The sequence below is a fragment of the Lampetra fluviatilis genome, chromosome 8 (genome assembly GCF_964198595.1).
Source record: "Lampetra fluviatilis chromosome 8, kcLamFluv1.1, whole genome shotgun sequence".
Taxonomy (NCBI): Eukaryota; Metazoa; Chordata; class Hyperoartia; order Petromyzontiformes; family Petromyzontidae; genus Lampetra; species Lampetra fluviatilis.
The window spans coordinates 3,506,973-3,527,918 of NC_136282.1; the positions used below are offsets into that span (position 1 = coordinate 3,506,973).

The following is a 20,946-nucleotide window of genomic DNA, read 5'->3' on the forward strand; positions in this document are numbered from 1 at the left end:
GGAGCTCTCTACAATGCACGCATGGGTTCACGTGGACATGAGAGTAAATAGCGGTGTGGAAATGCAAAAGGAAACCCAGGGGGCGATGGATCGGCGTCGAGGTCATCAACACCTCACGCATGAGAGGGTGCCCACCTGATGTCCCTTACTCAGCAAGGGCATCAATTACCCCCGTAACTTAACACTTCAGGAGCGACATTTCCTCAAGTGTAAACAGTGCCTCTGAATATCCCGTTTGTAGCAGTGCCAGCTTAAAAGTGACGCGCAAAGCGAATGTTTGTATGTTGAAAATCACCAATCTTAAGCTTCAGAAAGCCTGTATTAACCAGGTCCCCCTTCGAAAATGAACATCTATTTCCCAACGGGTTTTACCTGTGTCAAAAATAGACTCAACTCTTTGTATGCTTGTCATATTATTGGATGAATGGCTGTTGCTTAACGGATTGGCTGCCTTGTACATTGAGTAATGGGTTCCTCTTCACTGCAGTAAAAGCAGCATTAGCTGTATTAAAATAAATGTTTTATGCTTCACACAATACTCAAAAACACTCCAGTCAGAAGTCCTTCCAAGAGACGCATATCCAAGTCTTGCACACTCGCTGGTTACGAAACGTAATTGAATACATTCCTTTTTGGCTGCCTAATTTTTTTTTATTGGACATCAATGAATGAATCTCGTTTTTGAACAAATATATTTGCTTGCATTGTGCGCCACGGGCCATATGGGAGTCCTTTGTACGCCGGCTAACATGATTAAGTGAGATTAGGTGGGGGAGTTTGGGGCGTGCGGGGGGGGGTCGCTGCTGTGTTTAGCCAACTCGTCCGTTTAATCCCGACGTGAGATGCGTGCCACTGGGGGGGGGTGGCTGCACGCACGCTGACCCACTCCCCCCGTCTCAGAACCAAGGACCGAGCGGCTTGCTCGCTCGTTCCCCCCCCTCCTAACACTCGCCAAAACATCCCTTTGCCCTATGACCCTCCACCCAACCCACCCCTGCTCTGAAAGCAGCTGTAGCCGATCGTCCGCTGTTGCTTTGAGCCGCTCGCTCGCTTTCTGCTGTTGCGCTCCCGAGGGACGCGCCGCTCTTGAGAACACGTGGCGCGGGGTAGCTTCGCAGACGTCTGGAGAATCCCACCACCGACCCCCCCCCAGGACTCTCGGGTCCGAGCCAAGAGTTTGATGGGTGTGTGTTGTGTGTGGGACAGGCAGGCGCACCGCGGGCAGATCAAACAAATGCGACGCAGTGGTCATCTCCGTTTGTGGTCACGAGCTGTTTGCTGGAAATGCAAGCAAACAAAATACTTTGGCAAGGGACAATTCCTTTTGTTGGCCAGTACTTGTACTGTAATTCAGTAATGTGAACTGAACGTGTTATAGCTCTTTTGGAAACCCATGGGGGAGGGGGGAGAGGTGGGGCATAGGGAATGTATTTTGCTGAAACTGCCCTCTACTGACACTCTGGGCCCACGTCAGCCCTCAATGTACCTGTTATATGCATGGTGGTCGCCCATTCTTGCACCTTCCACGCTCGAAACTGTAGAGCTTCCGAGAGCTGACCAGATTGGAGGCACTCCAGTTGATTTGATCATAGGCACGCACCGAAATTGAAATTTGTGGTCATCGATAATAATGGTTTTCTTTAACTGCTTAAAGAGCACACTATTTCGCTGTTATCCTCTTCCCCGTGAAATGGTTCACATTTGACGATAGCACATATATATTTTTGAAGGTCTTAAACTAATCGGGGGAGTAGTGACACAGTGGTTAACACGCTGACCTGATATTGATTCTGGCGCATGGTCTAACATCGGTGAAATGGGAACCGGTCGTGGGTGACCGCTTGATCAACTGACCAGCAAGGTAAAGAATGGTCAAATAACTGGCATAGCAGTAAATTGACACGGGGGATTTAAACAGACCAATACTCAAACTTTTGAGCAGACTTTGTTTTGGAACACAACATGTGACTGCACAATTTCAAGGAATTTTCGCACGAATAAGCATTTTCAAGAATGTGGCTTTTGTTTTTTTTACGTCTTCACCAAAATGAAATGTGACTAATTTGGGAATACCAGCATTCATGCTACATGTCAGACACATGGTGCTGGATAGTATAAATTGCTCAAAAAGGAAATCTCATGTATAATTAACTATGGCCTTCGAATACATTACAAAAAAATCCAATTACTTGGGCATGGGTTCCTAATTGGTTAGAGTTATAATGTCATGATTCATAACTGTATTGGGATGAGAAACTTACAATATTTTTAATTCACATTTTGGTTGTTTTTATTGTATATTCATAGTTCATGCAGTGTAAAGTGTTTCGTTCGTGGAGGGAATTATCTTCATAAAGGACTGGGATATTGAAATAGCCCTCGCTCAAAAGTGGATAGATAGAATTTTAACATTCATGGGAAATGTATTAAGTCATCATTGTTTTATAAGGCAAAATTGCAATGGTAATTATGTTATGCATGCCCATTATGTAAAACTAGGTGGGATCTCGGTGGGAACCATCTAATTTTCAAAGGAAAGTGCGATAACTAGATGTACTCTATAAATAGGTTCAATGATGTTGCTTTCTGGGAAAAGTATTTCACATTCACCTACTGGTGGTAGTGTTGGTTTTCACAACTGTTTTTTTGTAGATTGTTCTTGTCGTGAGTGTTTAATGCCACATTTAGAGAAGATGTGGCTTTTTAGATATTCCCTGCAGAAATGACTCGCAGGTTTTTTTTAGGCAAGCTGACCACAGGGTTCTGTGTGTTCGCTTATGGTTACAACCAGATACATGTCGGGGGAAGCTGTGTGCATGTGCACAGGTATCATCCACCCCTTGGGGGAACAAGAGCATTTGGCACCGCCAATTAAAGTCCCTGCAGTTTGCAACGGAATTGCTAGGAAAGTCAGTAAGAGTCAAATGCTGTAATTTCATTGCAAAAAAAAGCATTGGAATTAATATTTATTGTACTTTTTACTGTTCACACTGAATAGTAGACCTACTTTTAAAGCCAGGTGAAAGCCAAATAACAAAATATTCTAGAGTAACCAAGTGTAAAATAGCATTTCACAGTCAGGAGACTAGGAAATGCAATAGAACGTTGCTTTTATTTGCTACTTAACATTAGTTACATGCTTAACATGCGATTAATGTTAATTAGCAAATAAAAAGTGGTTAAGAAACTACTGGATAAAAAAATACACAATTTAGTTTAAATTTATATTAATTTCAAAGTTAGAATTTACCCTTTTCATAACCACAATTGGTATTCATACTCTTTGGTTCTTTCGGTAAAGTCACGTAGGTAGAAAAAATAATAGATCACGACGTTTCGATCGCAACAACAGACAGTCGCTTGTTTTTGCGATCGAAACGTCGTGATCTATTTTTTCTACCTACGTGACTTTATCGAAAGAACCAAAGAGTATGGATTCCTGCAGTCACGAAAGCTTCAAATCATGACACAATTGGTATTGATTATAAAAATGTTGTACTTGTTATCCATTCAAATTTACATCGCGTGCCAACCTAGGGAGTCAAACTCACGTCCTTTGCGTGTTACGTGAGACTTACCTGGTGCCCTGCCCCATGGCTAAGGAGACATTGCTGAGGGAGACATGCCTTTACAATGGCAGTCATCAATAAACGTCACGCTGCCCCCCCCACCCCCTTTTTGTAAATGCTGCCTGTGACTTAGTGGGATAAAGATGCTGCTATTGGTTCCTCATCATCAACATCGACCATGGTAAATCCACTGCTGGATTAAGATCTCCACAAGCCCACCACCGTTTCTTATGTAGCAGCCGTGCGCGAGTTGACCGTATCGCTTCATCTCCCCGAAGGTCGTCCCCTTGGACACGTTCCGTTTTTATCCGTTAAATCCTATTTGCGACTTGACCACAAGACTCACAATTTAATCGTATGATTGCGTGGGCCTTCGGAGGAGCTGTTTGAGGTGCTGTTTGCGCTTTAAACTGCATCCCAAAATATAGATGTGCACAGACATGTCCCACTGTATCCTTATAAGACTGACTTGGACAAGTGCCCGTAAGAAAGGCGAGCATGGCACATGACAGATCGCAGTGGCTGGCTCCATGCCTCGCCACTCTTATCTGCCATGTACTGATATTGTCACACTGCACATGTTGCTAATTTTTGACTGAATTGACCTCGGGGAAACAGATCAGGATAAGATAATAAAAATTGCTATCGGTGCATGGCTCGGAACTGAATGTAGGCTGCCAGGAATGTGATGGCATCACAGTGTTTTGTACAGTTTTCTAAACACTGTGCCACGGCTCCTAAAACCACTCGCTCATGTGATCTGCCTTCAGTCTATGAAGGATAAATTGGAAAATTTACTCACACATACTGTATACACAAAGTAAAAGATCTCCTGTGAAGCCGAATAGACCATGAAAGTGAGTGTTTTAGCGAGCACCGACTAAGGCCGGCATGACACATGTGAGGGTAGTGTGGCTGACTACCACCCTTGTCTCCTCATTGCTATTGTTCAGTTGCTGAAGGTTGCGTTAAGCTAGGGATGACCCAGGATAGATTTACATATAACTTCCACTGATATTCGTGACCGTTCATGGTAGTTACAACCAGGTCACCGAGATTGTAGTGCAGTACGCTCGCTACAGCATCATGCTCTGCACAAGACAAAGATCCCCCTTATAACCTTAATAGACTTTTGGGGCAATTGCTGTTCATCAGCACCGATGAAGGCTGGCACGGTACACAAGGACCACACCTAGCCGCCTTTGTCTACCCAGTGGCGATGTGTACACACGAGGTACTCATTTGAGGCTGAGTCAACCTAGGATAGGCGCAGTACCAATTGAGATATAATCGCCACTGGTGTTGGCCGTGAGCAGGGATTGAACTCTGGTCGCCGGGTTCGTAGCACAGCACACTAACCACTCCACTACCGCTCCCACCATGTTCTACACAAGCGCGCACACACACATCACATTCACGTACATATGTGGTAAACACTTTCACAAACACACACCCATAACAACGTGAAACCCAGCTGTCTATGTTAAACCCATGAGGGGCATTGACACTGGAACACTGTTCCTAATTTATAGAATGCAGTCCGCACTGTGGCGAATCCAAGTCTCTTTGAAATCGGCGTCGACTTGTATTGCACGCACGTGGGCCTCGCTTTGTTCGACACAAAAAACATTTCTTGATCGCCCGTGGCAGCGATTGCAGCGGATCACAGCTTAGAATTTAGTACAATTGCGCACTCGAGATTTGCCGCAAGTTAATTAAAAGATAGCCCCTGTGATTAATGCCATGGTAATGAGGCTGCCGGTTTTATATTTTTTGTTATTTTATGCTCGAAATTAAATAGTTTTAACTTTCTTTAGAACGTGCTGAGATGCTGAGGACACACGTGCATACTACCCTTGGCCACAATGCAAAGAAGGGTTCTGTGTACATCATCTCCATTTAATCTGCGATCGCGGTGCACCAGGCTGGAATTGGATTACTCCGTTTGGAAAATGGCTTTTGGTTTTTTGGCACACAATGCGCGCCGAGTTTCAAAGGCACCCTTGAGTTATGTACCAATATTGGCAAGGTAAGGGCATAAGAACGATGTTTGGCCCACACATATTTCTCTTGAGATCAGTGCTGGATATATACGTCTTTTCACTGGCAGCCCAAAGTGGGCTGTTGTGTTCTCCACTTCCAAGTACCACGTTCATTTTATTTCTAAGTGAAAATCTCTAGGATCTCAATTATTGGGATTGTACAGTGTGTGTGTGTGTCTGTTTCTTTGTCAGCGCTCATTTTCACACATTTTCATGCCCGCCATGATAACCTGACATTTTTTTAATAAACAGTATTTTTGAAAATATAATTTTATCCTGACATCAAAGCACTGAGACATATCAAGGCATTGTTGTCTTGATGTTGGTAATGAAATTTAACAATGTTGGTTTTGGGCATTCCATGACAGAGAAATACAGACATACAAAGGGATAAATGGCTGCTATGCAAGCTGGCTTGGGTAATTTTTCTCTCCCAATCATTATTGCCAGCTTGTCTTAGCTCAGATCTCTGTCGAGAGCATTTAAACCAAACACAGTAATCCTACATAATACAGATTTTTTTGGGTTAGATCACGTAAATATAAATGTGTCATTAAACCCGCCATCACCCGACACAGCCAATTAGTAAGGTTTGTCACGTAAACAAAACATGCCAATTCGTTACTAGTACAGCACACCGGTGTGTTGGAGAGCAAATCCACAACATTTACAATCCGAGTACGACGCTTCACCAGTAATTGGTCGCGAAAGCCTACGTGTTAAACAGTAATCCTAAATATGTCTTACCTAGACGTAGGCAGCTTATGGTTACCCTCAGCTCTCATGAAACAAGCTACTCATAAAATATTGAATTAGAGAAATAAAACTTTATTATTATTCATGCTCACGTTGTTGGAGTAATGCGTTGAACCCACCAACCCGATTTAATTCCTGGCCACGTTTCATGCAGCGGCGAGCGATTATTTGAATTAGTGGGCCCTTGGCACCCACCCACCCCTCCTTGTACCTTATCCATCAACCAGAGTGGTGAAGTATGGTTAAACAACAGCTTACTTTCGAATAGTAATTATTCACTCGCTTGCTCGCCGCGTTCCGGCTCGCTAGCACACAACGTGCTCTGTGATTGCTTACGCAAGTCGGTCTTACCTGCAGCTTTGTTGTCCGAGTGTGATTTCAAGCAAACAGGTTACAACTATCATGTTGTTAAGGTGCACAAGTAGAAGTAGTGTTGTGTACTATACATACGAATACAAATGGAAAGCCGACTCTCCTACCTCTGCAGGGGAATTGAAAAGGTTGCATTTAATTTTGGTGGTTTGCATTCACAAATTAGTGATGAAATGGTATGCCGTATGGTCGTCATATTGTGTGCAACGCTTCACCCTAAAATGTATCTCCTCTCCTCTTGGAAGATTCGTGTGATTTGGTTTCGTGTGTGCTTCCAATGTACAGTGCTCTGTTCAACTGAGCTCCTTAATATCGTTGGCTCTTTGGTATTTTTCAAACAAGACACAAACGTACAAAAAGCTGACAGCCTCTGTGCTTTTATAAACAAATATCACCAGGATTCATGAAGAAGTGCATTGTGGGTCCTCTTGTCTTCGATCACCCTCAATATAATTCTGAGCAAATATGATCAACTGACAGCAGCACTGATGCAGTGATCGAAAACTGTGGACCAGTTGATTTCTGCAATATTACGAATGTTTTACTTGTGTGCCATGCAACATCAAGTCATGAATGATGATGATGATGACGTTGATGATCCTCTCCTCTTGTTCGGCAGCCGAGCCATTACGTCCAACCAGGACCTGCGTCCTGACGTGCCGTGGACACGGGTGTTCTACGACGACTTCTGGGGGACGCCGCTGTCGCACAGCGGCAGCCACAAGTCGTTCCGGCCGCTCTGCACGCTCTCGTTCCGCCTCAACTTTGCGCTGGGCGGCCTGGACCCCTGGGGCTACCACCTGGCGAATGTGCTGCTGCATGCGGCCTGCACGGCTGTCTACACGCGCCTGACCTGCACGCTGCTGCCACCCTTGCCCTGGGGCATCCTTGCAGGCGAGCGGATACACGCCCGCACCATCTTGCACTCTGCTGCACGCGCGCCAGTGAAACTTTTTAAGCCAGACGGCTCGGTCAACCGAGCCACAGAACTGATGTGGCATCCCTGCGATCTTGTGTGTTTGCCGCATAATATGATTTGGATTTACATATCGTTAAACATGCCACTTAAGTGGGGCTGCTGTGGTGTAATGGTTATCACATTGGACTTGCAATTCGTAGGTCGCGGCAGTTCAAATAATGGGGGAAAAGTTTCTTAAACCCCCACCCCCGGCCCCCCTACCGATGTCCACCTAGCAGTAGACGTGAATGCACCACAGTTAGTCGATTGGCAGCTCGCGTATGGCGGGGCGAAAGTGTGAGTACTCTCACCTTTCCCAAGACATGTGGCCAGTGTGGAAGAGTCCGCGAAAATACCCTCGGTAGGGGCTGTCTGGAGCTCCCCAGAGTAAAGGCCCCTCTAGCAGTGGCATGAGGAGGTCATCGCAAGGCTGCACATGTACCTAAATATGACTGCAGCTCGCCAAACGATTGGCGAGGATTCTGCACATCTCTGGAAGTTGCTTGGAGTTCGTTTTCTGTTGGAGGCCCTGACCTCGTGGTGTAAACTCCAGATTCTCAAGGCAGAGGCCACCTTTTTTCAACTGGACAGCCACTGTAGACTTTTCACAATGTAGTGCAGCGTTTCCTCGTTTTCCGTGAGGGATACGTTCCGGAGATGCTCGTGAATAGCACATTTTGCGGATAATCGTTTAGGCCTACGAATGAATTACCTTAAATAAATACATAAATAAGCTATTAAATGCGTATAAATTATATTAACACACCAGGAAATTGATCATAATAAACATAAAGTAAATTAAATAATAGTTTATAAATGAACGTATCTTAAATTATGATGATGCTGTGCAGATGAAGGATTCTGTAACGATGTTGGCAACGATGATAATGACGACAATGATGGTGATGATCGTTGTGATGTCATTACTATCTCATCAATTTATCTCATCACTTTGTCGCCCATCTTTTTACCTCTCATCACTTTCTTTCTCTCTCGATGCAGTCGTGTAGAGTTCCAGATGCGATTCGCAGATGGCCAAAATCGCGAACAGCAAGTTCGTGAAAAATGAGAGAATACTGTACTCCTTTTATCGACCCCAGATGGACGATGGGTTAACTTGACTCGCAACTGGGGCTTTAATCTCCAGCCTTCTGATTGCGAGTCAAGGGCTTTGCCCCAGAGTCCCTGACTCTTTGAGAGGTCTGTGTATAATAATTAGCCGGCGTATATCAATTGCAACCTGCATAAATTATTGATCTGGATTTAATGAAAATGCCCAAGACTCAATGAATCAAGTGAAGGCAACCTATCCGTACTTCCCAGAGGAGTGGGAAACATATACCATGCTTTGTGTCAGGCTGTCTCTGGGTTCAAGGTGACCGGCAAAGCTGTTTGTGAGTTTAAACCAGTTATCCCATGTCTCATTCCATCCAGTTGTATGCATATAGGAGTGTTGCAAATATACTTGAAGGTAATGGCCACTGCATTGCCATTGCTTCTTTAAGAAGAAAAAAATCTGGATAGAGGCTCATGGGATCTGAATGCGCTGCAATGTCAGCGAGAACTGAAAAAATCCCAACCAAGACTTAAAAATGTGTTTCATTAATTGAATTTGCCATCATGGATTTTTGCATCAGATTACATTATAGCGAGTCCAAGTTGCCTGAGCTCAAGTGAGCGGTGTGCCAGTGCTCACTGATGGTCCTGAAATTGTGATACCGATATAGCATATTCCTGCAGCATGACTATACATAGCGGACATTCAACATTTTACCACAGTGAAGGTGTGATGGGCTGTAAGTATGTATATTAAACTTAATTCGCACTGCACGTAGCCAGAGCCGGCCCAGCCACTAAGCGACCCTTGCAATTGCAAAGGGCCCCGTGGCCAGCAGAGGGCCCCCTAGAGTCACTGCTAGCTAGTGGGTGAAAAAAATCATACATCAAAGGGGCCTCCAACCAAATTTTGCTTAGGGCCCCCAAAGGTCTAGGGCCGGCTCTGCACGTAGCCAACCGTGCTAGCTGGAGTCTGAGCGAGACTCCAGTCTGAGTCAGACTCCAGCTGGGATTTCTAACTCATCATCTTCTAATTGGGAGCTCTGCAAAATTTCCAGCTGACGCAGTAAACGTAGAACGTTCAACCAACGTTCGACCAATGTTGGTACGGTACAATAGTTGCAAGCAAATACCAATGTTGTCGCAACGTTGCACGTTGACTGGGTAGCGAGCCACAGTATCATCCGGATGGAAAAAAGAAAAGAAAAAATAGACGTTGATGCGATGATGAGATTGATGCTCTGCTATGAATATTATTGTTAATGCGTGAACATTCATCATTTGATTAGCATATCTAATTGGGGCATTAGCTCACAATGTTTATTCACGCAGTTGCATTCAAGTTTTTATTCAGAAAGTTATGCTGTTGAGTGCATTACATATTCTATTTGCTTTGCGAGTTGTATTTTGCAGTAACTTAATTAAAACTAAACCCCACTTCGACTAAATCACTTGTGAGGCTGTCTTGAAAGTTCTGTACAGATTTAGATACGATTAATTTTCTGGTTTTTTAAACAGATTGTATTATACACGTTCAAAATTAACGTCACTCCACATTGATATCAAACTCTCAAAAGCAGAATGATAACTTACAGCCTTTGGCAATGCACTGGTGGATGAAACCTTTCCCATACCATATTGATCGTGCTGTTTATTTGACTATACTTCACCACCCTGGGCAGTGCAAGACAGTTAAGAGGGGAAGCCTAGGATTGATTCAGGTAACATTCATCACTCATGTTATAACCTTGGCTGGGAATCGACGGCTGGGTTTGCAGTGCAGTGCGCTAACCACTGAGCCACCACTCCTCCACTAATGTTTGGTTGTGGTCTTTTACAGCTTTGTGAGATGCAGTTTTGCATGAACAACGTGATATAAAATGTAATTATTATTATAAGTAATGCTCCATATTTAAAATGTGTGGAATGTCACTGGGTCGCATTTTTATTGAGGAGGCTCCTGCATTGGAATGGCTGGACTATTATATTGCATACTATTTACCTTGTAACGTAGCATTACATTACACATGAAAGGTAAATAACCTACATGCTGAGATTGCTTTGGGGCATGAGTGTGCTTTAGCCAGCGGTGAGAATCGCACGTTCACAGAGAGGACTCAGTGTCTCATGAGGTGGCCCGACTGGTGGCCACTGGTGGCTTCCTCCAATCGGTGAGGCCACAGCGGGCGCACGTTAACTGGCCCACGAGGGCTGATACGTTGGTACGTTCAGCCTAAGCGTGACATAATCGGCAGAACGTATTGGGCAATTCTACAACCAAATAGAAGTGGCAATCGCTGATTTGGGGGGAGGGAAATACACGTAAATGAGATGGTTGAGGTTATTGCATTTGACTCAATGTTCAACAATGCATGAATATACTTTTGTTTAAGTTACTTTCATGTGGGATTAGCTAAAAACATAACCGTGAAGCTGAAATGCAGAAAGATGCAATTTTATATTAAAATGAAGAATGACAACTTATCAACATTGAGACCACCCAATGTGGCAGTGTCGTCTGTGTTTGCACATCGACAACACAGCCTTAAGCAGGCTTTTAGCGCACGTGCTGTTAGTGAGCAGTACCTATGAAGGCCGGCACAGCACACGGGGGGGGGGGGATGGGTGGCCAGTACCATGCCCGGCCGCCTTTGTCTCGCCAGTGCTGATGTATTTGCACACTGCACCAGGTACTCATTTGAGCCTGAGTTGACCTAGGGGAGGACCAAGATTGGTTCAGATTATTGTCACTGGTTTTGTCTGTGAGCAGGCATCAAACTCAGGTTGTCGGGTTTGTAGCGCAGTGTCATAACCACCGCACTACCGCTCCCCCTTGCACATAGATTACACGCACACACGTGCTTGTGTTCATGCCTGAACTCTATGCACTCACATTCTGATACAATAAATGCTGCTGCTGATGGTGCTGTTTTGTGGCATGAGAATTGCATCCACTCAATAGGCCTTCTGATTCTAAAGCACACGCACACACTCGCATACATACGTACGTACGTGCGCATGCCCCACACATCGATTAGAGGTTAGTCACACGTCAGGGTAATATTGTTGTGCCTGATGCTGGAGTGATTTGTCCACGAATTATGCAGAGGTTGACTTCATGAAGACATTGTCATTGCAGCAGTGAAGAAATAGTGTGACTCACTGCACGCTGCTGTGGTTCTAGACGGTATTGTTAATGATGTTCCAACTATGAAAGCAGTTCTTTTTATTGCCTTACATTTTGAGGATAAGGTTTCTTTTTTGCTCATGGATATTTATGAGTGAAAGTACGAAAGCAAATAATAATAATAAGACAAACTATGCGATGATGACACAATTGTATGGACCCACCTCATTAGGTTCAATTTACAGTGATTGCTTTATAATAGCACATGTAAACATTGCATTTATATATGTCGTCGGTAAAATGTGTGTGTAATTGTGAACGTGTTGTAGGGAGCAGTAGTGTTGTGATTAGCGCATTGCGCTACGAACCTGGTGGCCCAAATTCGATTTCCATTCATAAAAATGAACAGTGGCGATTATTTGAACCAGTCATGGCCCTCCCCTAGGTCGACTTAGCCTTCAATGAGAACCTAGTGTGGTGTGTGCCATCAGCATTGGGGAGACAAAAGTGGCCGGGTGTGATGCTGACCACCCACCCCCTCTTGCAGTGTACCAGCTTTCATAGGCGCTAGCTAACAGCACTTGCCCCCAACATTACGTAGGCTATACGGTGGATCTGTGTATTTGTTTGTCTTTTGTGTTATGGGGAGCGGTGGATTAGTAATTGGCACACTCTCCTACAATTCTAGCATCCTGATTTTGATTCCTGGCCATGTGCATAACTGACACGTTAAATCTGAACATGTCTTAGGGCTCTCCTGTGTTAATTCCACCATAAAAAAAAGTTCCTACTGCAGAGAGTGAATCTCAAAATAAGAAAAACAAAGAAGGCCAGGCATGGCGATTGTTCCACCACCCCTTTGTATGCTGCTACGCCAACCTAAATAGTTGCTCACTAACAACACTCGTCCCCCCAGTCTACAAGCTAAAGAGGAAATATCTGTTATGTGTGCGCGTGTGTGTGGATGAGCCAGTCACTGCACTGAATTACAGTCCCAGCAATCTGGGTTTGATGCTTTCATAGGCACCCCAATGGGGGATGCTGTGTGAACTTGGTTTGAACTTATCCTGTATCATCTAACTTTAAAAATATGTTACTGGATTCGGTGGTGAGCACTGAGGAGATGCAAGCATTGTGTCGACTCCACCACTGCCTTACATTCCGTGCCATATTTAATGGTTGCTGCTAACATATTTTTTCCAAAACAACTCAACTCAACCAGGCAGCAAACAAAAAAAACATCCTTGGCCAAAAGTGCACTTGTGTGAGACTTTTTTTTTAAATGAGGTCAGAATTTTTTAGCATGAATCACCTAAGCACTTGCATCACCCCCGAATGCACAGCTCAGTCATCAATAGTGGCGAGATCCCAGTGTGAGGCACACGGCCCGTGTTAGTGAGGGTTAGCCGGCGGTGGCTGCGACGGCGGCTTGCCAACACACGCAACCAGGCGCCATTGCATTACTGCATTCGCAGCTTCACTGAGGATAACTTAATCTCAAAAATATATTTTTTACAATGAAAATGTTAGATTTTTCTACGTACTGTATAATTAATGCTTGCTTTACCAAAAAGTGTTCATGCTTTTCTTCTCACTAAAAGTGACCATACTTGGCCACAGCCTATAATGTTTTAGTTTTTTTTACTATAATTCTTGCCCAGTTGAGAGTGTCACATTAAAAGACTTTGCAATGCATCAACATTATGGCTTAAGCCTGCACAGGGGACAGGGGGCTATGGGGGAGTGAGGGAGCCCGGGTACAAGGGCAGACCGGGACAACGGTAGGGTGGCGGGGCGGAATGGGCTGGAGGGTTGGTTGGCAGTGGGCGGGCAAGGGAGTTTGTCTACCGTCACTTATGATGAATGAGGCAGGGTTCAGGGTTTTGAAATTATGATTTGTACTTCTGTGCAAACATGCAAAACTTTCCCATTACTTGCTCTCCAAAGCTGATCCTGTAAAAATAAACAGACCTATAATGGTATGCATAATGTGCTCTTGGTACACATGTGTTTAGAGTTGTTTGTGTGTGTGTTCATGCACCCTGCACAGTCACACGCATGTGTACGTGTACAATGTTTGGAATATGCCTATTGGTAACGGTGGTGCGGTTTTTAGTCCACCGCATTACTGTTCCATAAATCTGGGGTTCATGCTTAACCATCATTGACTGCGCTCGTAGTAAATGGCCTTGGCCTAACATGAATAATATGTATGATAGGTCAACTTTAGTTCTGTGGAGACAAATCTGGCTTGCCATGGTGTTGATATCACCACTGCCTTCTGTGCCATATGCCCCTAAATAGGTGCTTGCAAACAGCACTTGTCCTCATAATATAGAGGACAAAGCAGGGCATCTTCGTCTTTTGTACACACTTAGCTTGTATAAAAAGGCATTGTATTCCAATTCTCAAATGAGTGCTGTGTAATACAGAGCCTTCACTGTAAGTTCCACATTCATGTATAAGAGACCAGTTTCAAACCGGTATTCATTCTATCGACCCGAGAGGGATAATGGGCTGAGTCGACCCCTGAGTTCGATTTGAAGTTGTAGCTATCTGACTGTGAGCTGAGGGCCCTGCCACGTTTCCACCAAGCCAGATTTAACCCAGTACAATAAACAAACGAGCAAGCGAAGAGTTGTGCTTTTGCCATCTTCCAAATATTTTCTGCGTTCCTAAATTTGGTGAACTCTGCCCAACGCTCTCATATTTCGTATTTATTATGTATTTATCTAAATAGTCCCAATTAGTGTCAACACTTTTCCATAAGGGGTCTGTGTTTGGAGATTTGGTCAGTTTCATAATGGGTGTTTTAAATTTTGGAGGAAATCCAAGAACGAAACATAAAAAACACGTACTGTATATGAGGATATGATGCTAAAATCTGCGCAAACATTTCAGGACCCTGTTATCCGCACTGCCATCGCCTGGTAACTTTGCAGGCCAGCAGAGAAGGATGAAATGTTCAAGCGTGATGAAGTCTGCTCGATCCTCCAACTCTGCATCGAAATTGCTGAACCACACGCACAATGTGCTTCATGGCGCATGACATGTCGCATGTGACACGCGAACGTGCATGTCGCGACGTGCGGCGCAAGGGCTTGAGCTGGCGTAGCCAACGTGGAACGCAAGCGGCCACTGCGTGACCCACAGACCACCCGGCGAAATCCAAGAAGCTTCACTGCCTTGAGGCGTGCATGTGGTTGGGCTTCGGGAACCGGCAACGGTTGGCAGCCTCCCCGGTGAACTTGGACCCATCTTTACGTCAAGTTTTGCATTTTTTGCCTGGGGGCCACTTATCGCGTTTGATAAGACAACAACCGTTTGCGTTGGCCATGAGGGGCCCTTGGGCATCCTTGCCAGATGCCCTGCCGTTCACAAGCTTGCCCCGGGACCATGTGCTGCACAGTCCACGGGGCGGTAATCTGGTTTTTATCATTTTGAGTCGCAGAGGTTGTTACTAAAATATTTTGCCTATTGTGCTACTGGAGTTAGCGTCAGAGGATGTTTCGGTTTCCATGACTGACCCCCCCCGACCCGACCCCCACCTCCCTGCTGAGAGCAGAGGAACACAATTTCTGAATGATTCGGCCTTGGACCTCTCTTTGTGGCTCATTCAGAGGAATGCGCCTTGCCTCACGGATAATGAAGTGACTTCTGTAGAAGTAATACAATAAGTGAATGGCGATCGTTATTATCAGTCTCGCCATGCAGCACAGCTAACAATGTATTCCCGCACAGTGGTAGGGCATGACCAAGTGGTGTAGCTTGCCGAGGGGAAGGGGGGCGAAGCCAACCCCTGGCCAGGATGTGAACTCAAAAATTAATGAATTAGAGCCCGATGTTCTATGAACTGAACTATATCCAGGCTATAAACATACATAAATGTTTTAATATCACGGTACACATCAATTACTAGAAAGGCAACTATTTTACTTTGAGATCACATATCGCACATGAGTACAAATACCTTAAATGCAGTCATCATGGCTTGGACCACGGGACTCGGTGCTGGAAACGTGTGGCCAATCGGATGCTGGAGTTGGTTATCACTTGGGATTGGTAGACAAATGGAATTTGCCGGAACGGAATGGTCACCGATGAATCAATGACACGTGGCTACTTATACGGGTTTTGATTCATTCAACACTCATAAGCCCTGTGTGACCACATCTGTATGTCATGTACTGAAAAAAAAAAGTAACATATAGTCCTTTAGCAATCCACTGCTGAATTTAAGGTATCGCTATGCCGTGCCAGTCGTGGAGGTTGTTTGACCATACTTCCTCACGCTGGCTTGCGAATGGGGGCCAGAGGACCGGTTCAGTTATCACTTTATGTAAGCCATGGCCACAAATCAGGCTCAGGTCACTAGGTTCATAGCGCAGTGCATTAATCATGGTGCCGCTGCTCTGCCATCTGTATCTTACTGCGAGTTATATGTTTTCATTGGTTGCCTATTGATGTTGCACCCTTGTGGGCAATGCACGCACATGAATGACAAACACTTTGTAATTTATATTATTTGGGTCTTTCGGTAAAGTCACATAGATAGGTTCAAACAAAATAACAAAAAATAACAAAAAAACTACGACGTTGCGATTGAAACGTCGTAGTTTTTTTGTTATTTATACGTTGAAGCTTAGTGTTTTTTCATTTTTTGTTATTTACTTTGAACCTATCTACGTGACTTTACCGAAAGACCCAAAGAATATGAATTTCTGCAGTCACGAAAGCTTTAAGTCAAGATTTTTAATTAATTTATGCATAAACATCGCCCGCGATTTAGTAACAGTTTTTCACCAGATTTTCTGCTGCTGATCACGATATCCCCCCAGCTCAGGCCCTATATTACAATATGATAACATACATCCCAGGTGCTTGAGTTCTGATGGTAGGAGGCGGAAGACTATATATAATTGTTTACGTGACTGCATAATGACATACACTGCTCAGGGGATAAATGGCCATGAGGTTGAGTTGTGGTTGGACAATTTAAAGCACTTACTGCTAAATGGCATCCCGCTCAGTCGGTTAAGGTCATTGAAGGACACACATGATGAATGCCTGACATTAAAATGACAAATTGGAGTTCCTACGTGCGTGGTAGTACACAGCTTACAATTCACAATTCATTTTGAATGTACCAACGTGGAACAAAGTTTATCGCTCTTGGGTGCCCAGACTGTATATTTTGCCCAGAAATGTTATTACTCCAGATCTCTCACTAATACATAATCAAAGTTTTAGTGAAAATCAGTGCTCAAAATGCGAGGATTAATCATAGCAGCCCTCCCAAGTAGCCTCTTGCCTGCAATAACTAAACAAAGCATTATTCAAGTCCATCACCAAACGGTCATTGGAAGCTGCTCTTAGTCAGAAACCCGTGAACTTCAAATGCACTTCAGACCTCAGTGACAAATAAGCTGAAGCTCAAAGTGCCTGCATGCCCCAGAGGCAAAAACCTGAACAAAGCAAGTGACCTGGAGATTCATTTACATTTAAACAAGGACCCATGATAAATGTAGTATTTAAAACCAAGAGCTATAAATAGTGGCTTTGCATAACATTGAAAGTTTGTGAAGATTGTGGAATTGGAGTGCTTTGCATAAAATGTCCCCAATCTTAAAAATCAAAGCCATTTGCTGATGACTTAATATCTTGTAATCGGAGAAAATAAAGCAGAGCACTGAACAGGCACTATTCATCTCTGCTATTATATTGTGTTGTACATAATTAACATTGTGAATTTACCATCATTTATTAAAGGCATAACAGACAGACGGGCAGGCAAGCAGCCAGACAGACGGACAGATGGCTCATTGGTTAAACAAATACACAACGCACTCTGTTGATTATCTTTTATTTTGACGTCCAAGAGCAGACAATGTAAACGAGGAGCACGTTGATACAAACCCTGGCACAACTCCATCGATCCCACCATGTGATTTAAAACATTTTAACCGTTATTTTAATGAAGCCTCGGTCTAACGAATATGCAGCGTTTAGCATAATGTATGTTGAGGTGCGTGCCATGACGTAAAAACACACACAAATCTCCAATTCTCAAAACAAATGTAAATTTTGTTTTGAGGGTATACATTATTTAATCTCTTTTTATTCACCGCCTTTTAAAAATGGGCTCTCGATAATGATTATATATATCCAGGAAAGCCCGAGTGAGTTTCAATACCCTTTTTCTTTGAGAATGATCCTGCTTGTGAGATTTTTATCATTGCACTCGTAGAAAACCAACACTGAGAGGGGAATGACACTCAAATGCAGCAAACGGGCCAGGGACCTATTTGCCTTGCAATCTGGGACAGACGGCGCGTCACAAACACGATAGCTCAACGCTTCATGATCCAGTAACCCCAGTGACAAATCTCTGACGTTATTGGTACATGCCGCCCCCCCCCCCCCCGCCAACTGGCCATTTATCATTTGAGCAGTGAATATAAAGAAGCAGCAGATGTATTTTTTGTTCGTTGTATATCTGGTCTCATAATAGTTAATGGCAGCATTGGAAAGAGCGTCTTGGAATATTTAGAGTGTATGGCAACGAATAACACGCGTTCGAGATGACCCCTTGCAAGGGGATGGAGCAGTGAAATTTGCTGAGGCAGAGAGACAATTTGCGAAGATCTATTGCCCTCGACAGACGACTAAGTATGTGTCACCAAACGGCTCAAATAATATTTTGGTGTGCCTCCCAGGAAATTGATTTATTTCATCGCGTGATCACAAGAAATGGCGGCGCTTGGGGATGCCTTCATCCAGCAATGGATTGATCATGGCCAATGATTACAATGGCACCTGAATCAGTATTGGGTGTTTTATGATACTGAGCCTTTCGAGAAACTCGAGCAAGGCTTGTCTGAGCGTAGGAAATGTGAACAAATAAACATCGTATAGATTGCTATTGCTACAAGTTATATATATAAATAGCGTTGTCACATGGGCCAACTCAGGACATTTAACCTGCTACTTACAGAATTCCTAATGGGCTGCCGTTCTTTGACTCGATTTTGCGACAGGAATTAATCGATGCTTACACATGGCTCTTAAAACGCTGGTCATGAAGATAATTTTTGAATGTGCCTTTATTATTGTTTTGGTGACTACGTTACAGTACACACAAGCATCACAGGCAACGTTCGATCACAAGAGCAGTATTATATAAGGCTACAATGTATGCAATGGTGTAAACTTAATTTGCACTATTTGCTAAATACATGTACAAATTTCCACTATTTTCTAGCAAAGATTTTAGCCTAAAATGGTAAAAAACAAATTTCCACCAACACATGAATTCAGGGCGTTGTAATCTTGACTACAAGATTATTAAAACAGTTCATATAGATAATTTAAAGAGGAGGATATTTATTCACATATTTTATTTTGCATGATTGTATTTTCTGGTGCAACCAAACTTTTACCAGCGCTGTTTGGGGGCCACACTTTTAATGGCGGGTCTAGTAGTTAAAGAGCCACTCGGGACACGGACACTCACGGATGTATTTATCTCACTGTATGAAAAACTAACACCGCGAAATGGATCACGTGGGATTAGCGTCCGACACCTGTGCAGGGCTGTATCCACCTTAGATGAAAATGACCCTCGCTACAAACAGCTCCTGAGCTTTGCAAGTTATCAGGGCTCGACGCAAAAAAGGGGGACTGAGGCACGCGCAATTAGACACAAGCACTCCACATACCCTAAGCTTCGGCCAAAGCCGTTTAGGATCCAGCTGCCGTGGTGGCTAGGTGACTTAGGGAGCTCATGCATGTGTCTGGGTATAATGCCAACATTTGTTGATCTCCCGGGTAGAAGGAACAGGTTGCCTCCGAGAGAGTGAAAAACACGATTGTTGTGAAGGTTCAGCGCGATTGATAGCCTCAATGCAGAAGCTTCAACGTATAAAGCCGTGCACTTGATTTGGAAACAATTAACCATGTTTAATGGCCCAAGAACAAGTGTTAGAACTTAGAATTGTTGTTGTTAAATTCCCGGGAGAGCATTGCTTTTGGAGGTGAAGCTGTTGGATTGTGCAGATGTCATCTTCTGCTTAAGAACCCTAAACCTGCAGGGTTATAACATATTCCAGATGTGGTAGCGCAGTAAGTAGGTTGCTAACATATTAGCGTGGTTTTTCAAGTGTAACATCATATTAAGTGTGCATTTTCTTCAGTAAATCCAGTTTAATCCAACACACCAAATAATATCGTGAGGTATTGGCCAAACGTCTAAATTTGAAACACTTGTGGAAAAGCTCTTTAGCATTCAGCGAAGCTGTTATGAATGAATGCAATGCTCTCTTTTGTGCCACTGCATGTGAAATGTGTGGCTGCCCTGGAGTTACGAATGCGCCACTTGATCACTGCTAGACATCAGCTGGAGGTCGATTCCTCGACATGGAACAGCCGTATCTCTGCTACGCTATTTCTGCGCCTTCCACGTGGATCGCTAATCTCCCTACATGCGCCAAATGAATCGGGAGGCCAAACCCAGTGCTTCCTGCTGCTCAGCCGTCTTCAAGCTACACAAGCTGCTATCTCAATGCCACACACATTTGTTTCTGTTTCGTTGTCGGCACCAGCAACAATTCAGATTCATCACCCTTAGCATACGTTTCCCACGGCACCAATAGTAACTGCCCAGGGGAATATATACTAAGAGTAACAACCCCGGACTGTCGCGGGCAGCCCCTACAAAAAAGAGTTCTTACGCGAGTACAAAATCTAATTTTTCACGGACCTTACACTGTACCCTATATTAGTGCCACATGAATCCCATGACAACCACACCCGATTTATATATTTACTGTCTGTATACAAATTTTGACGGACATCAGACACTGCCACGTCCATTCAGACGCTGTCTCCCCGACAGACCTGGTCTTCACCTGAGGACGGCTGCTTGCGTTGCGGCCGAAACGTCGTGAGAATTATTTTATTATGTTTTATTTGTATTATTTTATTACTTCCCTTCTACGTGACTTTACCGAAAGAACCAAGCAGATGAATCCCTGCAGTCACGAAAGCTTTAAATCGAAAGTTCCTCGT

At 44.0% G+C, this 20,946-nt stretch overlaps 1 protein-coding gene across 1 annotated transcript in view; it reads left to right on the top strand.

Annotated features, from left to right (window-relative positions):
- Positions 1 to 20,946, top strand: part of TMTC2 (transmembrane O-mannosyltransferase targeting cadherins 2) — a 273,918-nt gene that overhangs the window by 141,516 nt on the left and 111,456 nt on the right. The window contains exon 2 of the mRNA XM_078858886.1: positions 7,359 to 7,633. Coding sequence (XP_078715012.1) covers positions 7,359 to 7,633 — 275 coding nt within the window. The remainder of the gene's footprint in view (positions 1 to 7,358; positions 7,634 to 20,946) is intronic.